Source organism: Ranitomeya variabilis, chromosome 3 (assembly GCF_051348905.1).
Source record: "Ranitomeya variabilis isolate aRanVar5 chromosome 3, aRanVar5.hap1, whole genome shotgun sequence".
Lineage (NCBI taxonomy): Eukaryota > Metazoa > Chordata > Amphibia > Anura > Dendrobatidae > Ranitomeya > Ranitomeya variabilis.
Window position 1 is genome coordinate 313,041,933 of NC_135234.1, and position 19,951 is coordinate 313,061,883.

At 46.1% G+C, this 19,951-nt stretch overlaps 1 protein-coding gene across 3 annotated transcripts in view; it reads left to right on the forward strand.

Annotated features, from left to right (window-relative positions):
* TAF12 (TATA-box binding protein associated factor 12) overlaps window positions 1–19,948 on the forward strand; it is a 98,719-nt gene extending 78,771 nt beyond the window's left edge. Inside the window, exons 5-6 of one of the 3 annotated variants that reach the window (XM_077295647.1) lie at window positions 3,823–3,911; window positions 19,744–19,943. In XM_077295647.1, the coding sequence (XP_077151762.1) occupies window positions 3,823–3,911; window positions 19,744–19,779 (125 nt within the window). In that variant the 3' untranslated portion in view covers window positions 19,780–19,943. Of the gene's footprint in view, window positions 1–3,822; window positions 3,912–19,743 lie in introns of all 3 variants that reach the window. The other 2 variants (XM_077295646.1, XM_077295645.1) reach the window with 2 other exon arrangements.
* The last annotated feature ends 3 nt before the right edge of the window (window positions 19,949–19,951 follow it).

The window sequence follows — 19,951 nt, forward strand, 5'->3', positions numbered from 1 at the left end:
ATGACACACCTTGCATCTGACATAGCAAATGTCATCTGCAACTGTGTCAAAAAAGGACCAGGCACTGCAAGTCTTGGGAGCGCCCTTTTTGGCTTTTGGAAGAGACATGCTCCTAACGGGTGCCAAAGCGGAGGCTGCAGGATCCGCAGTCTTCCCCCTCCCTCTCCCTCTTTGGGCCGTACGGGGAATCTCTTCCTCAGAGCTGCTCCCACCACCTTCCTGTCCCTCACGCCAAGATGGGTCGAGGACCTCATCATCTACACTACCCTCTGCCCCCAACTGCTCCTCCTGGGTAGTCTCAGCAGCAGAGCACGCACCAGTAAGTGGCACCTGAGTGTCATCATCAGCTGATGCGGCCTGCGATGTGGTGACCGGAGCCACTGGCCCACCCGCCTCTTCAGAGGAAGACAGAAAAAGCTGTTGGGCATCACTGCACCCTGCCTCTTCTTCCATTTCTCCAATGCTGCTTGGCTGGCCCCCTGTTTCCAAGCCAAGAGATTCAGAGAACAGAAGTAGAGACGGCTCCTGTCCTGGGCTCTCTGTCTGCCTGGGCAATTTGGCAGGTGGTGAAGAGACAGATGGCTGCTCTCCAGTGCTCTGTGTCTGAGAGGATGTGGCACTAATGGAAGTTGATGCATTAGCTGCCATCCATCCGACAACAGCTTCAATTTGTTCTTGACGCAGCAGCGGTGTACGGCGCTCTGACACAAAGCTGCGCATGAACGACTGTTGCTTGGTGAAAGTGGGTGCTGATGAGTCACCGGTGCCCGCAGCAGGCACAGAATCCCCACGTCCCCTCCCTGCTCCGCGCCCACGCCCACGCCCACGTGCCTTACTCACTGCCTTCTTCATCTTGGTTGACTGATAAAGATAAGCAGAAAAGTACTAACGGCTTTGTGTGCTTATTCCTGAACAACTCCTCCTAACAGGTATAAGAAACACTAATTTTCTAAAGTGTGGACTAGACTTTAATATGAGCTAATGTGGCCTACACAAATGTAAAGTGGTGTAACTGGTGTGTTTGGTGAACTTTATTATTTATTTCTTTTTTGGGGGCTGAACTGACAACAGATAGAGCTGCAGTCACACAGAGACCGTGCAGACAGACGTAAACGGCGCTGCAAGGCCCAAAAACCCTCCTCTACTTTATCCTATGTAGTGTTTTTCCACAAATTAGCTTGAGACGGGTGGAAAGACACTAATAGGATTTTTTTAAATTAATTACCAGCAGACTACACTACTTGAAAAAAAATTAAAATTGATTTGGCGGTATGACGCAGTGAACAACCCTGAGCTGGAGACAACCAGGCTACGGCTGCTCACAGACTACAGGGCGAGCTGCAGTCACACGGAGACCGTGCAGACAGCCGTAAACGGCGCTGCAAGGCCCAAAAACCCTCCTCTACTTTATCCTATGTAGTGTTTTTCCACAAATTAGCTGGAGACGGGTGGAAAGACACTAATAGGATTTTTTAAAATTAATTAGCAGCAGACTACACTACTTGAAAAAAAATGAAAATTGATTTGGCGGTATGACGCAGTGAACAACCCTGAGCTGGAGACAACCAGGCTATGGCTGCTCACAGACTACAGGGCGAGCTGCAGTCACACGGAGACCGTGCAGACAGCCGTAAACGGCGCTGCAAGGCCCAAAAACCCTCCTCTACTTTATCCTATGTAGTGTTTTTCCACAAATTAGCTGGAGACGGGTGGAAAGACACTAATAGGATTTTTTTAAATTAATTAGCAGCAGACTACACTACTTGAAAAAAAATGAAAATTGATTTGGCGGTATGACGCAGTGAACAACCCTGAGCTGGAGACAACCAGGCTATGGCTGCTCACAGACTACAGGGCGAGCTGCAGACACACGGAGACCGTGCAGACAGCCGTAAACGGCGCTGCAAGGCCCAAAAACCCTCCTCTACTTTATCCTATGTAGTGTTTTTCCACAAATTAGCTGGAGACGGGTGGAAAGACACTAACAGGATTTTTTTAAATTAATTAGCAGCAGACTACACTACTTGAAAAAAAATGAAAATTGATTTGGCGGTATGACGCAGTGAACAACCCTGAGCTGGAGACAACCAGGCTACGGCTGCTCACAGACTACAGGGCGAGCTGCAGTCACACGGAGACCGTGCAGACAGCCGTAAACGGCGCTGCAAGGCCCAAAAACCCTCCTCTACTTTATCCTATGTAGTGTTTTTCCACAAATTAGCTGGAGACGGGTGGAAAGACACTAATAGGATTTTTTTGAATAACTTAGCAGCAGACTACACTACTTGGAAAAAAAAAAAAAAAAAAAAAAAAGAACAGTATGAGGCAATGAACCACCCTCCCTGAACTGAATACAACCAGCTATGGATGGCCTATGTGGCTGCACTCAGACTAGAGAGTGGGCTGCACTCACACACACACACACACACACACACACAGACCTTGCAGATCGCTGTGAAAACAGCGCTACAAGGCAAAAGCAAGGTGAATAGTAGGTGAACACAGCGGTTGCTAAATTAGCCTTTGGAAAGCACAAAGAAGCAAATCGCTATCTCTAAACTGTCCCTCAGTCAGCAAACAGCGTCCTGTCACTAACTGAATTCACAGCAGAGTGAGCGAATTTTAAACTGCAGCATGACATCATTTCAGCAGCCAATCACAGCCTTGCCAGTAGTTTCATGCCCTCCATGCTAAACAGGATGTGCCCACACTTGGAATCATTCTCATTGGCTGAATTTCGGAATTTTGAATCTGGGAACTTCCGATTCCGGTATCCGATACGCGGCAAGTATCGGAATCCCGGTATCGGAATTCCGATACCGCAAGTATCGGCCGATACCCGATACTTGCGGTATCGGAATGCTCAACACTAATTAATAGGTTTCGTATTCATTGTACCCATCTGGAAACTATGTCAGACTGTGTTACATCATGTCATATGCTTTAATAAAAATTATTTGATTTGAAGAAAAAAAAAAAAAACTGCTGTAAAATGTGATAATTTATGCTCCAAAGTTGAAAAAGATTTCCACATCATGCATTTTTCAATAGTTGCCTAAAATTTTATATTCACTGATTCCATTAAGTGACAGGTTGTAATGTCAATTCTGTTTTCTCGGTTGCAGACACAATTCCCCCTTTTGCCTGTAAGCATGTATTCTCAGCCTATCCATGGATGCATGTTTATTGGGGAAAAGAGGACATAGTTGTTGGGCAAACAAACTTTTAGCCAAAAGATGTTTAAGGCTATGTGCACACGATGCGGATTTAGAGCAGATCCGCAGCGGATTTTTCCGCTCAGAAACGCTGCAGATCCACATTGTGATTTACAGTACAATGTAAATCAATGGGGGAAAAAAAAAGCTGTGCAGATGGTGCGGAAAAATCAGCGCGGAAACGCTGCAGATTTAAAAGAAGTGCATGTCACTTCTTTTGTGCGGATCTGCAGCGTTTCTGCACCCCTCCATTATAGAAATCCGCAGTGGTAAAAACCGCAGACAATCCGCATCAATTCCGCATAAAAACCGCACAAAATCCACTGCAAATCTGCACCTGCGGATTCTGCCAGGAGATGCGGATTTTGTGCAGAAAATTCTGCACCCCATTCCGCAACATCTGCACATACCCTAATACAGATAGCTTTATGGAGGCAGCAGGCTTCATAAGCCCATATTCAGCTCTGGTTAAGGTTTCATGGTTAACGTGTCAAGCTTAAAAAGTACTTTTTTGCTTGGAATTTGGTGGAATACGAAGTATTTTGCAATTTGTTAATATCAGAAAAATGTGCTCCCTATGACACTAACAATGTCCCTTCCACCTCAGAGAGACAATGGAATATGTGGATTCCAGGTTTTGGATCAGAGGAGATTAGGCCCTATAAAAAGGCTTGTACAACTGAGGCTCACAAACAGGTAAGTAACCAATGGCTCACTATCAGCATTGCTGAGATTCTGAACTTTCTTTTTTACAGCGATAAATATTTAAGTTTTTTATTTTAAAGTCCAAATAGTAAGATTTACCTCTATACATTTTCACATACACACGTGGTTAAAATTGTTTAATGACAGAAAAATCCACAATGGTCACAGAAATAACTTGAATCTCACAAAAGTAATAATAAAAAAATCTATAAAAATGAAACAAATGAAAGTCAGAAATTGCTTTTCAACCATGCTTTTACATAATTTAAAAAAAAAAATAATTCATGAAATAGGCCTGGACAGAAATGATGGTACCCTTAGCTTAATATTTTGTTGCACAACCTTTTGAGGCAATCACTGCAATCAAACGATTCCTGTAACTGCGAATGAGTCTTCTGCACCTCTCGACAGGTATTTTGGCCCACTCCTCAAAAGCAAACTGCCCCAGATGTCTCATGTTTGAAGGTTGCCTTTTCCAGATGGCATGTTTCAGCTCTTTCCAAAGATGCTCAAAAGGATTTAGGTCAGGGCTCATAGAAGGCCACTTCAGAATAGTCCAATGTTTTCCTCTTAGCCATTCTTGTGTGTTTTGGGTCATTATCCTGTTGAAAGATCCAATCTTGCCTTGCGCAGGCGTGTACTCCGGAGGACAGAGAATGAACTTCAATCCAATATTGCGGCCAGCATGCAGCCAGCGGGTAAGGAAAGGGTGAATCAAACACCCGAAAACCCCGCCCATACTACCCAAAACTGGTCCCGCCAAATTCAGGTGACAGGTTCCCTTTAACATGTCCCTTTTGTCATATTATTGTCAGGGGTACCGTCATTTCTGTCCAGGCCTATTTCAGGGGTTTTATTTATTTTTTATTCTGTGGAAGCATGGTTGAAAAGCAATGTCTGACTTTCATGTGATCATTTTCATAGATGTGCCTAAACCATAATAAGCAGCCACATGTTTGGCATTATTGTAGTGGGGAGAGCCCAATTAACAATTCAGGGGGAGCATGTTCCTCGAAGCATAAGCTGGGCTCTACGCTGTGTGTGTGTGGGGCACAATGTACTATCACTAAACTGTCAGATTTGCAATTCTCCAGAAAAAAAAGTCTTGCGTGGATGTTTGAAAATAGTCTCTGCTGTGGTAGATAAATTCATTGAGAGGTGCATTTTCTATAATGGAATCACTTTTTTTTTTTTTTTTGCTGTTCTGGCACCCTAGGGGCTCCCACATGTTGCCCAGAAAAATCTTTGCTCCAAAAGCCAAATGGCGTCCCTTTCTTATCAGCCCTGACGGGTGGCCTACCAGTAATTTCTGACAACATGTGGGGCATCACTGCGTTTGGGTGAAGTTGCGCATTAAAATGTGAAGTCTAGTTTTACCTTTTAACCCTTGTGTAAGTGAAAAATTTGCAGCTAATCTAAAAATTACATTTTTACTACTAAAATGTCATTTCCACATCCCAATGTTTTAATATTCTGTGAGGCACCTATGGGTTCAAAATACTCATTATACCACTAGATGAAATGCTTAAGCAGTGAAGATTCCAATATAGTGTCACTTGTGGAGTCTTTTTTTTTTCTTGCTTATCTGGCACCTCAGCAGCTCAGCTAATGGAGCCCACGATCTATTCAAATGGAAACTGCTTTCTAAAAGCCAAGTAGCGCTCCTTCCCATCCGATGCCTGCCGTGTGCTCAAACAGTAGTGTACAACCACATATGGGGTACTTACACGTTCAGTAAAAATTGCATAACAAATTGTCCTGTTCATGTTCTCTTATCCCCTGTACGAATGAAAATTCTCAGTCTAAAGTAATATTTTAGTGGAAAAACATTACGGTTTTTTGTTTTTTTCACAGCCCAATCTTATAAAATTGTGATGTAGTTTGTCGGTTAAAAATGCTCACTACACCAATATAGAAGAATTCCTTAAGAGGTTTACTTTGTCTAATAGGTCAATTGCAAAAACAAAGTAACTCCCATATCTAAATGTTATAACTAGTGTTGAGCATTCCGATACTGCAAGTATCGGGTATCGGCCGATACTTGCTGTATCGGAATTCCGATACCGAGATCCGATATTTTTGTGATATCGGGTATCGGTATCGAAACAACATTAATGTAAAAATGTGTAAAAGAGAGAATTAAAATAAAAAATATTGCTATACTCACCTCTCCGACGCAGCCTGCACCTTACCGAGGGAAGCGGCAGCGTTCTTTGTTTAAAATTCGCGCTTTTCTTTCCTTTACGTGAGTCCCGGCTTGTGATTGGTTGCGTGCCGCCCATGTGACCGGGACGCAACCAATCACAGCAAGCCGTGACGTAATTTCAGGTCCTTCAGGATTTTAAAATTACGTTCCGGCGTTGTGATTGGTTGCGTCGCAGTCACATGGGAGACGCAACCAATCACAGCAAGCCGTGACGTAATTTCAGGTCCTTAAGGATTTTAAAATTACGTCCCGGCTTTGTGATTGGTTGCGTCGCAGTCACATGGGAGACGCAACCAATCACAAGCCGTGACGTCACGGGAGGCTGGACACGCGCGCATTTTAAAATGGGCGCGTGTCCAGCCTCCCGTGACGTCCCGGCTTGTGATTGGTTGCGCCGCGATCAACCAATCACAAGCCGGGAGGCTGGACACGCGCCCATTTTAAAATTTTAAAATGCGCGCGTGTCCAGCCTCCCGGCTTGTGATTGGTTGACCGCGGCGCAACCAATCACAAGCCGGGACGTCACGGGAGGCTGGACACGCGCCCATTTTAAAAAGCGCGCGTGTCCAGCCTCCCGTGACGTCACGGCTTGTGATTGGTTAATGGCGGCCATGTTGCCGGGACGCGGACCAATCACAGCAAGCCGTGACGTAATTTCGTCACGGCTTGCTGTGATTGGTCCGCGTCCCGGCAACATGGCGCCGTGACCAATCATAAGCCGGGACGTCACTGGAGGCTGGACACGCGCGCTTTTTAAAATGGGCGCGTGTCCAGCCTCCCGTGACGTCCCGGCTTGTGATTGGTTAATGGCGGCCATGTTGCCGGGACGCGGACCAATCACAGCAAGCCGTGACGTAATTTCGTCACGGCTTGCTGTGATTGGTCCGCGTCCCGGCAACATGGCCGCCCTGACCAATCACAAGCCGGGACTTCACGTAACCAAGTAAAAGCGCGAATTTTAAACAAACAACGCTGCCGGTTCCCTCGCTGAGGTCCAGGCTGCGTCGGAGAGGTGAGTATAGCGATATTTTTTATTTTAATTCTTTCTTTTACACATTTATATGGATCCCAGGGCCTGAAGGAGAGTTTCCTCTCCTTCAGACCCTGGGAACCATCAGGAATACCGTCCGATACTTGAGTCCCATTGACTTGTATTGGTATCGGGTATCGGATTGGATTCGATACTTTGCCGGTATCGGCCGATACTTTCCGATACCGATACTTTCAAGTATCGGACGGTATCGCTCAACACTAGTTATAACGTTTCAGGAATCATCTGTAGGTTAGAAATTTTCAGTATACCACGAGATTCCTTGACAGGTCTAGTTACCAAAATAGGGTCACTTGTGGGAAGTTTCTTCTGTTTTTTGCATATGCGGGGCTCTACAAATGCAACATGGAGTTCACAATCTAATCCTGACAAATGTATGCTCCAAAAATCAAATGGGGTAATTTTCTTTCTGGGCCCTGCCATGTCCCCCAAACAGCCGTTTTTAACCACATATGGGGTATTGTCCCATCCGAGAGAAATTACTTACCAAATTATGGGGTCCCTTTTCTCCTATTATTCATTGTGAATATTACAAATTTGGCGCTAAAACAACATTTTTAGCTCACTATACCCCTGGATAAAATCCTTGAGGGGTGTAGTTCCCAAAATGGGGTCCACTCAAAGTTCATTTAAATCTGAATAGGTCCCTAAAACAAATTTTGTAAATTTTTTTGGGGAAAAAAGAGAAAATTGCTGCTAAACTTTTAATCCGACATCCTAACAAAATAAAATAATATTTCACAAATGATGCAGATATAAAGTAGACATATGGGAAATGTGATGTATTAATTATTTTGTAACAACATGATTAACTGGTTTAACCCCTTCACCCCGAAACCTGTTTTCACATTCATGACCAGGACAATGTTTATAATTCTGACCACTGTCACTTTATGAGGTAAAATCTCTGGAACGCTTCAACGGATCCCGCAGATTGAGACTGTTTTCTTGTGACATATTGTACTTCATGATAACGGTAAAATTTGTACTATACAATTTGCGTTGATTTTGTGAAAATATTGGAGATTTGGCAAACATTTTTCAATTTTCAAACTTTTTATTTCTATGCCTTTTATAACCAGAGAGCAATGTCACACAAAATAGATAATTAATAACATTTCCCACTTGTCTAACTTTACATCAGCACAAGTTTTGAAAGGGATAAAAGTTGACCATCCATTTCTCATTTTTCCAACAAAATTTACAAAATCATTCCTTTAGCGACCATATCACATTTCAAGTGACTTTGAGGGGGTCAATATAACAGAAAATATCCAAAAGTGACACCGTTCTAAAAACTACTCTCCTCAAGGTGCTCAAAACCATATTCAAGAAATTTAATAACCCTTCAGGTACTTCACAGGAAGTGAAGATGCGTGGAAGGAAAAAATGAACATTTAACTTTTTAGTCACAAAAATGATCTTTTAGCGACAATTTTTTTATTTTCCCAAGGGTAAAAGGAGAAACTGGAGCCCGAAAGTTATTGTACAATTTGTCCTGAGTACGCAGATACCCCATATGTGGGGGGGGGGGGGGGGACGACTGTTTGGGCGCATGACAGGGTTCGGAAGGGAAGGAGCGCCATTTGACTTTTTGAATGAAAAATTGGCTCCAATCTTTAGCGGACACCATGTCGCGTTTGGAGAGCCTCTGATGTGCCTAAACATTGGAAACCCCCTCAAGTGACCCCGTTTTGAAAACTAGGCCCGCGAAGGAATTTATCTAGCTGTGTAATGAGAACCTTGAATCCCTAGGTGCTTAACAATAATTTATAATGTTGAGCCATGAAAATAAAAAATCACATATTTTCCACAAAAATGTTTTTAGCCCCATTGTTTTATATGCACCCTGTCAACATGGTAAATTAAATTGTATTAATTTGTGGATGTGTGGTAGTACACTTTGAAGCAATCCTTAATGCAAAGGGCAGGTTTCACAATGGTAAATTGTGTCTTTTCAGATTCCCCTCTTGGAGCATACTCCTGCACTTTTTTTTGTGATCTTCCCTTCTTAGCTGTTTGGGGAACCTCTCCGGAAAAATGTTGACCTGGGACAATATGGGCATGATCAGTTTCATAAGTATAGGGATCCTCACCTTCTTAAGTGCCAAACATTAGGGCCTTGATGACTACCTCCTGTATTACTTGCAGATCGAAAAAACACAAAATTATTGCCCAGTGCCATCTGTACAATGTGCACGGACAAATTTTTGTACCATACTTTTCACATGGCACTGTATGGTTTGAGGACCTGATCTGAGAGATCACCACTCTACATGCACTTATTGTAATCGAAGATACATTCTGGCTTTGGGACTTGTATTGTGGTACCTCTTACAGTGACAAGGGAGCTATTGCCACGGTGTATGGTGGTCAGGATAAGGACATCCCTAGTGTCCTGTTACTTGACCACCAGCATGTTGTCACTGCATTGGGCTCTGCATTTGTCCTTTCTCAGCATTTGTCCAATTAGCGGCTTAGGGAGGCCTCTGATATTTTTTCGCACGTAGCTGCATCAACTGTACCTCTAAGGCTAAGTTCACACTTGCATATTGCATGTCTGAGGATGGCTGCTTACGTCCTCCCTTAAGCTCCGCCTACTTCCGCATGCGTCCTGCGTACCTATCTTTCACATTTGAGTAAGCAGGGACATGCGTTGTGTGCGGATGTGGCGTTTTGCTGTGCCCGCCGACCGCACGGGAACGCCACCTTTTTGCGTTCCCGTGCGGTTGGGGGCACATCAAAACGCCGCATACAACGCATGTCCCTGCATACCCAATGTTAAAGATGGGTATGCAGGACAGGACGCATGCAGAAGTAGGCGGAGCTTAAGGGAGGACGTAAGCAGCCATCCTCAGACATGCAATACGCAAGTGTGAACTTAGCCTTACAGAGAGGGTCTTGAAGAGTGGGATGCTGGTGTAAAAGTTATCAATGTAGAGGTGATAACCTTTATCCAGCTGTGGGTACAGCAATTCTCACACAATTTTTCACTCACCCCCAGGACAGGGGTCATTCATGGATATGGCTCCCCGGTCACTCTTATATGCCCCCGCTGTGCTGCTGGCAGACACATGCCCCCCCGTGTCTGCCAGCAGCACGGGGGAGGGCGTGTCTGCCAGCAGCACAGGGGGGGACATGTCTGCCAGCAGCATGGGGGGCATGTGTCTGCCAGCAGCACAAGGGGACATATTGTGACCAGGGGGGCATGTGTCTGCCAGCAGCACAGGGGGGGCATGTGCCTGCCAGCAGCACGGGGGGGCATGTGTCTGCCAGCAGCACGGGGGGGCATGTCTGCCAGCAGCATGGGGGGCATGTGTCTGCCAGCAGCACAAGGGGACATATTGTGACCAGGGGGGCATGTGTCTGCCAGCAGCACAGGGGGGGCATGTGCCTGCCAGCAGCACAGGGGGGGCATGTGCCTGCCAGCAGCACAGGGGGGGCATGTGTCTGCCAGCAGCACAGGGGGGGCATGTCTGCCAGCAGCACAGGGTGGGGGGCATGTGTCTGCCAGTAGCACGGGGGGGGGATGTGTCTGCCAGCAGCACAAGGGGACATATTGTGACCAGGGGGGCATGTGCCTGCCAGTAGCACAGGAGGGGGCATGTGCCTGCCAGCAGCACGGGGGGGCGTGCCTGCCAGCAGCACACGGGGGCATGTGCCTGCCAGCAGCACGGGGGGGTATGTCTGTCAGCAGCACAGGGGGGGCATATGCCTGCCAGCAGCAAAGAGGGGTGTGTCTGCCAGCAGCACAGGGGGGGCATGTGCCTGCCAGCAGCACAGGGGGGCATGTGCCTGCCAGCAGCACGGGGGGGCATGTCTGCCAGCAGCACAGGGGGGGGGCATGTGCCTGCCAGCAGCACACGGGGGCATGTGCCTGCCAGCAGCACGGGGGGGCGTGCCTGCCAGCAGCACACGGGGGCATGTGCCTGCCAGCAGCACGGGGGGGTATGTCTGTCAGCAGCACAGGGGGGGCATATGCCTGCCAGCAGCAAAGAGGGGCGTGTCTGCCAGCAGCACAGGGGGGGCATGTCTGCCAGCAGCACAGGGGGGCATGTCTGCCAACAGCACAGGGAGGAGCATGTGTCTGCCAGCAGCACAGCTGGGGCGTGTCTGCCAGCAGCACAGCTGGGGCTTGTCTGCCAGCAGCACAGGTGGGGCATGTGTCTGCCAGCAGCACAGGATGGGGGCATGTGTCTGCCAGCAGCACAGGATGGGGGCATGTGTCTGCCAGCAGCACAGGATGGGGGCATGTGTCTGCCAGCAGCACAGGATGGGGGCATGTGTCTGCCAGCAGCACAAGGGGACATATTGTGACCAGGGGCGCATGTGCCTGCCAGCAGCACAGGGGGGCATATAGTGACCCAGGGGGGCATGTGCCTGCCAGCAGCTCAAGGGGACAGACATATTGTGACCAGGGGGGCATGTGCCTGCCAGCAGCACAGGGGGGCATATAGTGACCCAGGGGGGCATGTGTCTGACAGCAGCACAGGGCGGCATGTCCCTGCCAGCAGCACGGGGGACATGTGTCTGCCAGCAGCACGGGGGGGGACATGTATCTGCCAGCAGCACAGGGGGGGGGGCATGTGTCTGACAGCAGCACAGGGGGGGCATGTGTCTGCCAGCAGCACAGGGGGGGGGGCATGTGTCTGCCAGCAGCACAAGGGGACATATTGTGACCAGGGGGGCATGTGCCTGCCAGCAGCTGAGGGGGGGATATAGTGACCCAGGGGGGCATGTGCCTGCCAGCAGCACAGGGGGGCATATAGTGACCCGGGGGGGGGGGGGGGCATGTGCCTGCCAGCAGCACAGGGGGGCATATAGTGACCCAGGGGGGCATGTGCCTGCCAGCAGCACAGGGGGGCATATAGTGACCCAGGGGGGCATGTGCCTGCCAGCAGCACAGGGGGGCATATAGTGACCCAGGGGGGCATGTGCCTGCCAGCAGCACAGGGGGGCATATAGTGACCCAGGGGGGCATGTGCCTGCCAGCAGCACGGGGGGGCATGTGCCTGCCAGCAGCACAAGGGGACATATAGTGACCCAGGGGGGCATGTGCCTGACAGCAGCACAGAGGGGCATGTGTCAGCACAAGGATGGGGGTAATATAGACACCAGGATGAGGGACATATGATTTGTAAGACGGACACTGGCATTATAAGACAGACCCCCATTTAACATAAAATATTTTTTTCTCTTTTTCTTCACCAAATTTGGGGGTGCGTCTTATAAAGCGAAAAATACGGTATTTCCTTACTGAAAAAGAATTTGAAAAAGTCAATTTTAGTGAGGCAGGTAACATCAGGTTGGATTCCTGAGCTGCCCGTGAAATCCAGAATAACATTATAATTTTCGGGGGCTTGAGTCCATATGGGATAGATTGCTGCTGGGTTGCCTGGGTCCTAGGGCGCCTCTTGGGGGTCCTTCCTCACTAGATGACGAGGATTAATAGAGGAATTTAGGATCTTGCTCACTGGATGAATCCTTTTTGGAGGCAAGGAAAGCATATACCTCCTCTGGTGAAAGCCTGGAGCTTTGCATACTACCTTTGTGTGATTTCAGTGGAAAAGCTTTGGCTGTCATTATACCGCTAATGAGTGTCACTACTGTGAGTGGGTCAGGAGCTGGATGTGGCTGGCAAGGTCAGAAAGGTTGGGGACCACTGGCTTATACTATATGCCCTAACACCCCAGTATTTTAATATTCAATCATGGGCAAAAGTTTTGAGACTGAGACAAATTTTGGTTTTCACAAAAGCATTTCACAAGTTTTTACAATTTTATTCACCTATGCATCAAGTTTATACAAAGACTCAATATTTATAGTGTTGACCGTTACTTTTAAAGATTTCTGTAATTTGCCTTGGAATATATCAGTTTCTGGGCTACATCCGGCTGGTGGTAGCCCATTCTTGTCTAACCAGTCTTCGGCATTTCACAATTTCTGTGTTTTTGTTTGTCCACCCGCTCTTTGAGGACTGACCACAGACTCTTAATGGGTTTGAGATCTGGGGAAATTCTTGGCCATAGATCCAAATTTCAATGTATTCTTCTCCAAGCCACTTGGTTATCACTTATGCCTTGTGATATGGTCTCCATCATGCTGAAAAAAAGCATTATTCATCACCAAATTACACCTGGGATAAGTTGCCCCTAGAGAATGTTTAGATACCATTCTTTTTTTCATGGTGGTAGTATTAGGCAAAATTGTGAGTGAGCACACTCCCCTGGATGAAAAGCAACCCCATATGTGAATGGTTTCCGAATGCTTTACCATGTGCATGACAGAGGACTTCTGGTAGTGCTCACCTTTTCTTCTCCAGACCATCATTCTTCGAAATGTCTCAAACAGTATGAATTGTTTTAATCAGAGAAAAGAACTTTACTCCAGTCCTCTGCAGTCCAAACAGTTTACTTCCTGCAAAGTTATTTTCTCTATTTGCTCCGTTGTTCTACATACAATAGTAAAAATCAGTCTCCTTTGTCACCCAGCTTATGGCACAGGACACACAAGAATTAACAGCAGGCACCCAGTTGTCGCATCCCCTTGATTGTGTCCCAATAGGGTCCATGGGCCCCCAAACAAATGCCCAGACTGGATTGAGATGCTTAAATGCCTCTGTCACTGATTGCCAGCAGCATTTAGGAGGTTAACAGCAGTGATCTGCGATAGCTCCAAACACCTTGACTCGCTCAATTACGTATATATCTGTCTTAGAGCATTATGGGGTTAAAGGGAATCTGTCACCACATGTGATCTATCTAAACTATTTATATGGTCATACAGGTTATAGACTTTCGAAAAAGTCATCCCTGTATGCCTCACATCAGATGTCTAGCTGTTGATAGATTATCTGTTATCACTTTATATAAATGACCTCTTCTAGGCTATTGGGAGGACGCTGCCTGGAAGATACCGTATGTTTTGGACAATAAGACTCACTTTTTTCCTCCAAAAGAGCAATGCCCCGGCGTGGAGAGTAGTGAGTATTCCGACTGCGGTCCTCGACTTGTAAGCTGCCATGTGCTGCTTACAAGGATAAAGCAGCTGCTGGCATCATAACAAGGCGCTGCGAGGGAGCGCAGGGAAAGTAAGTATAATGGTTTGGGGGTTTTTTGTTTTTCTGATGGGTGCCATACATACCAGGATGGGGATGGAGGTCATTCATACCAGAATAAGGATGGGGCCTTGCATACCAGGACGGAGATGGGGGCTATGCATACCAGGATAGGGATGAAGGGGACCATGCCTACCAGAATAGGGATGAGGGGGACCATTCTTATTAGGCTAGGGACGGAGATGAGGGGGCCATGCATTACAAGGATGGGGATACGGGGGCCATGCCATGCATACAAGGATGGGGATGCGGGGGCCATGCCATGCATACCAGAATGGGGATGTGGGGGCCATGCATACCAGGATGGGGATGAGGGGGCCCTGCATACCACGATGGGGATGAGGGGGCCCTGCGTACCATGATGGGGAAGCAGGGACCATATACACCAGGATGGGGGATATTAGTACAGAATTGACCAAATTTTTGCTTGTTTTTTTTTCACAATTTCCTCCTTTAAAACCTAGGCGCGTCTTGCTGTCCGGTACATCTTATAGTCCGAAAAATACAGTAACTCTGCCTCCAGAATTTATTATACATGAAGGGGAAGTTATCAGTGTGATTTGTAGTGGCCGCTCTCTGCTTTCCTGATCTCACTGCAGAGCTGTATGTGACTATGCAGTGCCTTGCAAAAGTATTCGGCTCCCTGGAACTTTTCAACCTTTTCCTACATATCATGCCTCAAACATAAAGATACCAAATGTAAATTTTTGCTGAAGAATCAACATCAAGTGGAACACAATTTTGAAGTTGAACGAAATGTATTGGTTATTTTACATTTTTGTGGAAATTCAAAAACTGAAATGTTGGGAGTGCAATATTATTCGGCCCCTTTCAGTGCAGCAAACTCACTCCAGAAGTTCATTGTGGATCTCTGAATGATCCAATGTTGTCCTAAATGCCTAATGATGATAAATATAATCCACCTGTGTGTAATCAAGTCTCCGTATAAATGCACCTGCTCTGTGATAGTCTCAGGGTTCTGTTTGAAGCACAGAGAGCATCATGAAGACCAAGGAACACAACAGGCAGGTCCGTGATTCTGTTGTGGAGAAGTTTAAAGCCGGATTTGGATACAAAATGATTTCCAAAACTTTAAACATCTCAAGGAGCTCTGTGCAAGCGATCATATTGAAATGGAAGGAGTATCATACCACTGCAAATCTACCAAGGCCCGGCCATCCCTCTAAACTTTCATCTCTAACAAGGAGAAGACTGATCAGAGATGCAGCCAAGAGGCCCATGATCACTCTGGATGAACTGCAGAGATCTACAGCTGAGGTGGGACAGTCTGTCCATAGGACAACAATCAGTCGTACACTGCACAAATCTGGCCTTTATGGAAGAGTGGCAAGAAGAAAGCCATTTCTCAAAGATATCCATAAAAAGTGTTGTTTAAAGTTTGCAACAAGCCACCTGGGAGACACACCAAACATGTGGAAGAAGGTGCTCTGGTCTGGTCAAACGATATGTTTTGCGTAAAGGCAACACATCTCATCACCCTGAACACACCATACCCACTGTCAAACATGGTGGTGGCTTTGGGCCTACTTTTCTTCAGCAGGGACAGGGAAGATGGTTAAAATTGATGGGCAGATGGATGGAGCCAAATACAGGACCGTTCTTGAAGAAAACCTGTTTGAGTCTGCAAAAGACCTGAGACTGGGAAAGAGATTTGTCTTCCAACAAGACAATGATCCCAAACATAAAGCAAAATCTACAATGCAATGATTCACAGATAAACGTATCCTGGTGTTAGAATGGCCAAGTCAAAGTCCAGACCTCAATCCAATCGAGAATCTGTGGACAGAGCTGAAAACTGCTGTTTACAAACGATCTCCATCAAACCTCACTGAGCTCAAGCTGTTTGCCAAGGAAGAATGGGCAAGAATTTCAGTCTCTCGGTGTACAAAACTGATAGACATACCCCAAGCGACGTGCAGCTGTAATCTCAGCAAAAGGTGGCGCAACACCAGTTAACCAATAAATTTCATTCAACTTCACAATTGTGTTCCACTTGTTGCTGATTCTTCACCAAAAATTTACATTTGGTATCTTTGTTTGAAGCATGATATGTGGGAAAGGTTGAAAAGTTCCAGGGAGCCTAATACTTTCGCAAGGCACTGTAACTGACACATCTGCAGGTTCCTCTGCTCTTCCAGCTCACAGGCAGACATGGTTGGAATACAGCAGAGCTCAAGAGCTGTGAAAAATGTGTTTGTGAGAACTCAAATGTAATTTCTCCTGTTCTGTCTTAGTTACAGTTGTGCTCAAAAGTTTACATACCTCTACAGAATTTTTGCTTTCTTGGCCTTCTTTCAGAGAATATGAATAACTAGATGGAGGCCCGATGCTATCGCATCGGGAGGGCGGAAATGTCACGATGGGAGCAGGCTTTGGAGCTTTGAGAATCCCCCCCCCCCCCATGTGCTCACCCACCTATCCACTCTCTTTGCCCATGTGCTGACTTCTCTCCTCATGTGCTGTCCCGTTTCAGCTGTCTTTCTCCTGTGCTTTCTCTCCCCCATCTGGTGTCTTCTCTCATGTCATCTCTTCTTTGACCTGTGTACCCCATGTGCTCTCGTACACAGTCGGACACAGACAATTTTTAAAATGAACTTTCGTTCGTGGGAAAAGTTTAATATGACCGGCTTCCTCTGCCTGTAGATACGTCGCGCATCTGCTGCCGGGATCAGCTGAATGATTCACTGCACCTGCGTGGAATTCACGCATGCGCAGTAAATCAAACCGCCACCATCTTTGTGCAGACAGATAGCAGCGGTCACATTAAAACTGCACATGCACTCTTGTACAATGATGGCGGCGGCCAGTGAATCATTGGGCTGATCCCAGCGGCGGCGTGTTCGACGGTTTTCCGCTGATGGTACCGCACAAGAGGCTGTGTATGGTGTATACAGTGTGTGTGGTGCGACGGTGTTCCACTGGTGGTACCACGCAAGAGGCTGGTACCACCAGCAGTTTCCATATTGAGACACCCATCACTTGGGAGTCCCAATAGGGCAGAGTCGGTGATCTTCCGCCACTTGGAATTCTGGGATCCGGACATATCTGGACGGAACAGGATGTGAAGACATTACAAGGTAAGTGTATGACATATATATATATATATATATATATATATATATATATATATATATATATATATATATATATATATATATATATATATATATATATACACACCAAAACTTTTTCTCCATTTATGGTTAGTGGTTGGGTGAAGCCATGTATTGTCAAACTGCCGTGTTTTCTCTTTTTAAATCATAACGACAACCCAAAGCATCCAAATGACCCTGATCAAAAGTTCACATGCCCCATTTCTTAATACCGTGTATTGCCCCCTCTAACATCAATAACAGCTTGAAGTCTTTTGTGGTAGTTGTGGATGAGGTTCTTTATTTTCTCAGATGGTAAAGCTGCTCACTCTTCTTGGCAAAAAGCCTCCAGTTCCTGTAAATTCCTGGGCTGTCTAGCATGAAGTTTGCACTTGAGATCTCCCCAGAGAGGCTCAATGATATTGAGGTCAGGAGGCTGAGATGGCCACTCCAGAACCTTCACTTTGTTCTGCTGTAGCCAATGACAAGTCGAATTGGCCTTAAGTTTTGGATCATTGTCATGTTGGAACGTCCAAGTACGTCCCATGAGCAGCTTCCGAGCTGATGATTGCAAACTTGACTCCAGTATTTGCTGATTACGTGCTGCATTCATCTTTCCTTCAACTTTGACCAAGTTTCCTGTGCCTTTGTAGCTTACACATCCCCAAAACATCAGCGATCCACCTCCGTGCTTTATAGTAGGAATGTGTTCCTTTTATCATAGGCCTTGTTGACCTCTCTCCAAACATAACGTTTATGGTTGTGGCCAAAAAGTTCAATTTTGGTCTCATCACTCCAAATTACCTTGTTCCAGAAGTTTTAAGGCTTGTCTCTGTGCTGTTTTGCGTATTGTAGGCAAGGTTCTTTGTGGCATTTGCGCAGTAATGGCTTTCTTCTGGTGACTCGACCATGCAGCCCATTTTTGTTCAAATGCCTCCTTATTGTGCATCTTGAAACAGCCATATCGCTGGTTTTCAAAGAGTCCTGTATTTCAGCTGATGTTATTTGTGGGTTTTTCTTTGCATCCTGAACAGTTTTCCTGTCAGTTGTGGACGACATTTTTGTTTGTCTACCTGACTGTGGTTTTGTTTTTACAGAGCCCCTGATTTTCCATTTGTTAATCACAGTTTGAAGGCTGCTGACTGGCATTATAAATTCCTTGGATATATTTTTGTATCCCTTTCCTGTTTTATACAGTTCAACTACCTTTTCCCGTAGATCCGTTGACAATTCTTTTGCTTTCCCCATGACTCACAATCCAGAAACGTCAGTGGCTAGATGAAAGATGCAAGAGTCTGTCTGCTTTTATGCACAGCGAGTTTCTGGGATCCAGACACTGATTACATGCAAACAGGTCACAAGTGAGGATGTTACGTTTAGTAGCCATTCACACCTATTCGTGTCAACTTATCGGGCCAAAATCACCAGGGTATGTGAACTTTTGATCAGGGTAATTTGGATGTTTTTGGGTTGTCATTCTGATTTAAAAAGAGAAAACACAGTAGTTTGACAATAAATGGCTTCACCCAACCACTAACCATGAGTGGATAAAAAGTTATGGTTTTATTCATAGTTTCTGAAAAAAGGCCAAGAAAGCAAAAAATTCTGTCGGGGTATGTAAACGTTTGAGCACAACTGTACATATCTCACACTGGTAACGTCCTTTTCATGTAAAATAAGCTCTGGAAGCAGAGTTATCTTCCACGCAACATCCTCCCCAGAGCCTGGAAGAGGTAAATTATATAAAATGATAAAAGATGATTTCTCCGCAACACAGCTGATCTGAGGCATACATGATCACTATCCTCTGCAATCTATAACAAATACTTTAGATAGGTCAAATGTAGTGACAGACTCCCTTTAAACCAAAGGTACCTTCACACTGAGCAACTTTACAACGAGAACGACAACGATCCGTGACGTTGCAGCGTCCTGGTTAGCGATCTCGTTGTGTTTGACACGCAGCAGCGATCTGGATCCCGCTGTGATATCGCTTGTCGGAGCTAGAAGGCCAGAACTTTATTTGGTCGTCAGATCGGAGTGTATCGTCGTGTTTGACAGCAAAAGCAACGATGTCAGCAATGTTTTACATGGAGGTAACGACCTGTGAGAACGATAAATGAGTCACCGTTACGTCACAGGATCGCTCCTGCATCGTTTTGGAGCTGCTGTGTTTGACATCTCTACAGCGACCTAAACAGCGACACTGCAGCGATCGGCTCGTTGTCTATATCGCTGCAGCGTCGCTGAGTGTGACGGTACCTTAATGAAGTGTTGTTTTTCTTGGCTATTGTTTGCTTTACCAGTACACTAATCCATGTTTTCCTCTCCCACAGAGAATGGCTTTAATAAAGAAAACACAGAAGAAGTAGACTACCCGGCTGTATTACCCACACTCCTAGTTTGACTCCTTCGTCCTGCAGGAACTAGTGCAGACACCATCTCTTCAGAGAAGAGCCTACTTTATATTAGTCCTGCATTACAAAACCCTCTGGCAGGGAATGTTAAGCTGTCATTATCTTTCGTGTGTGTGTGTATATATAT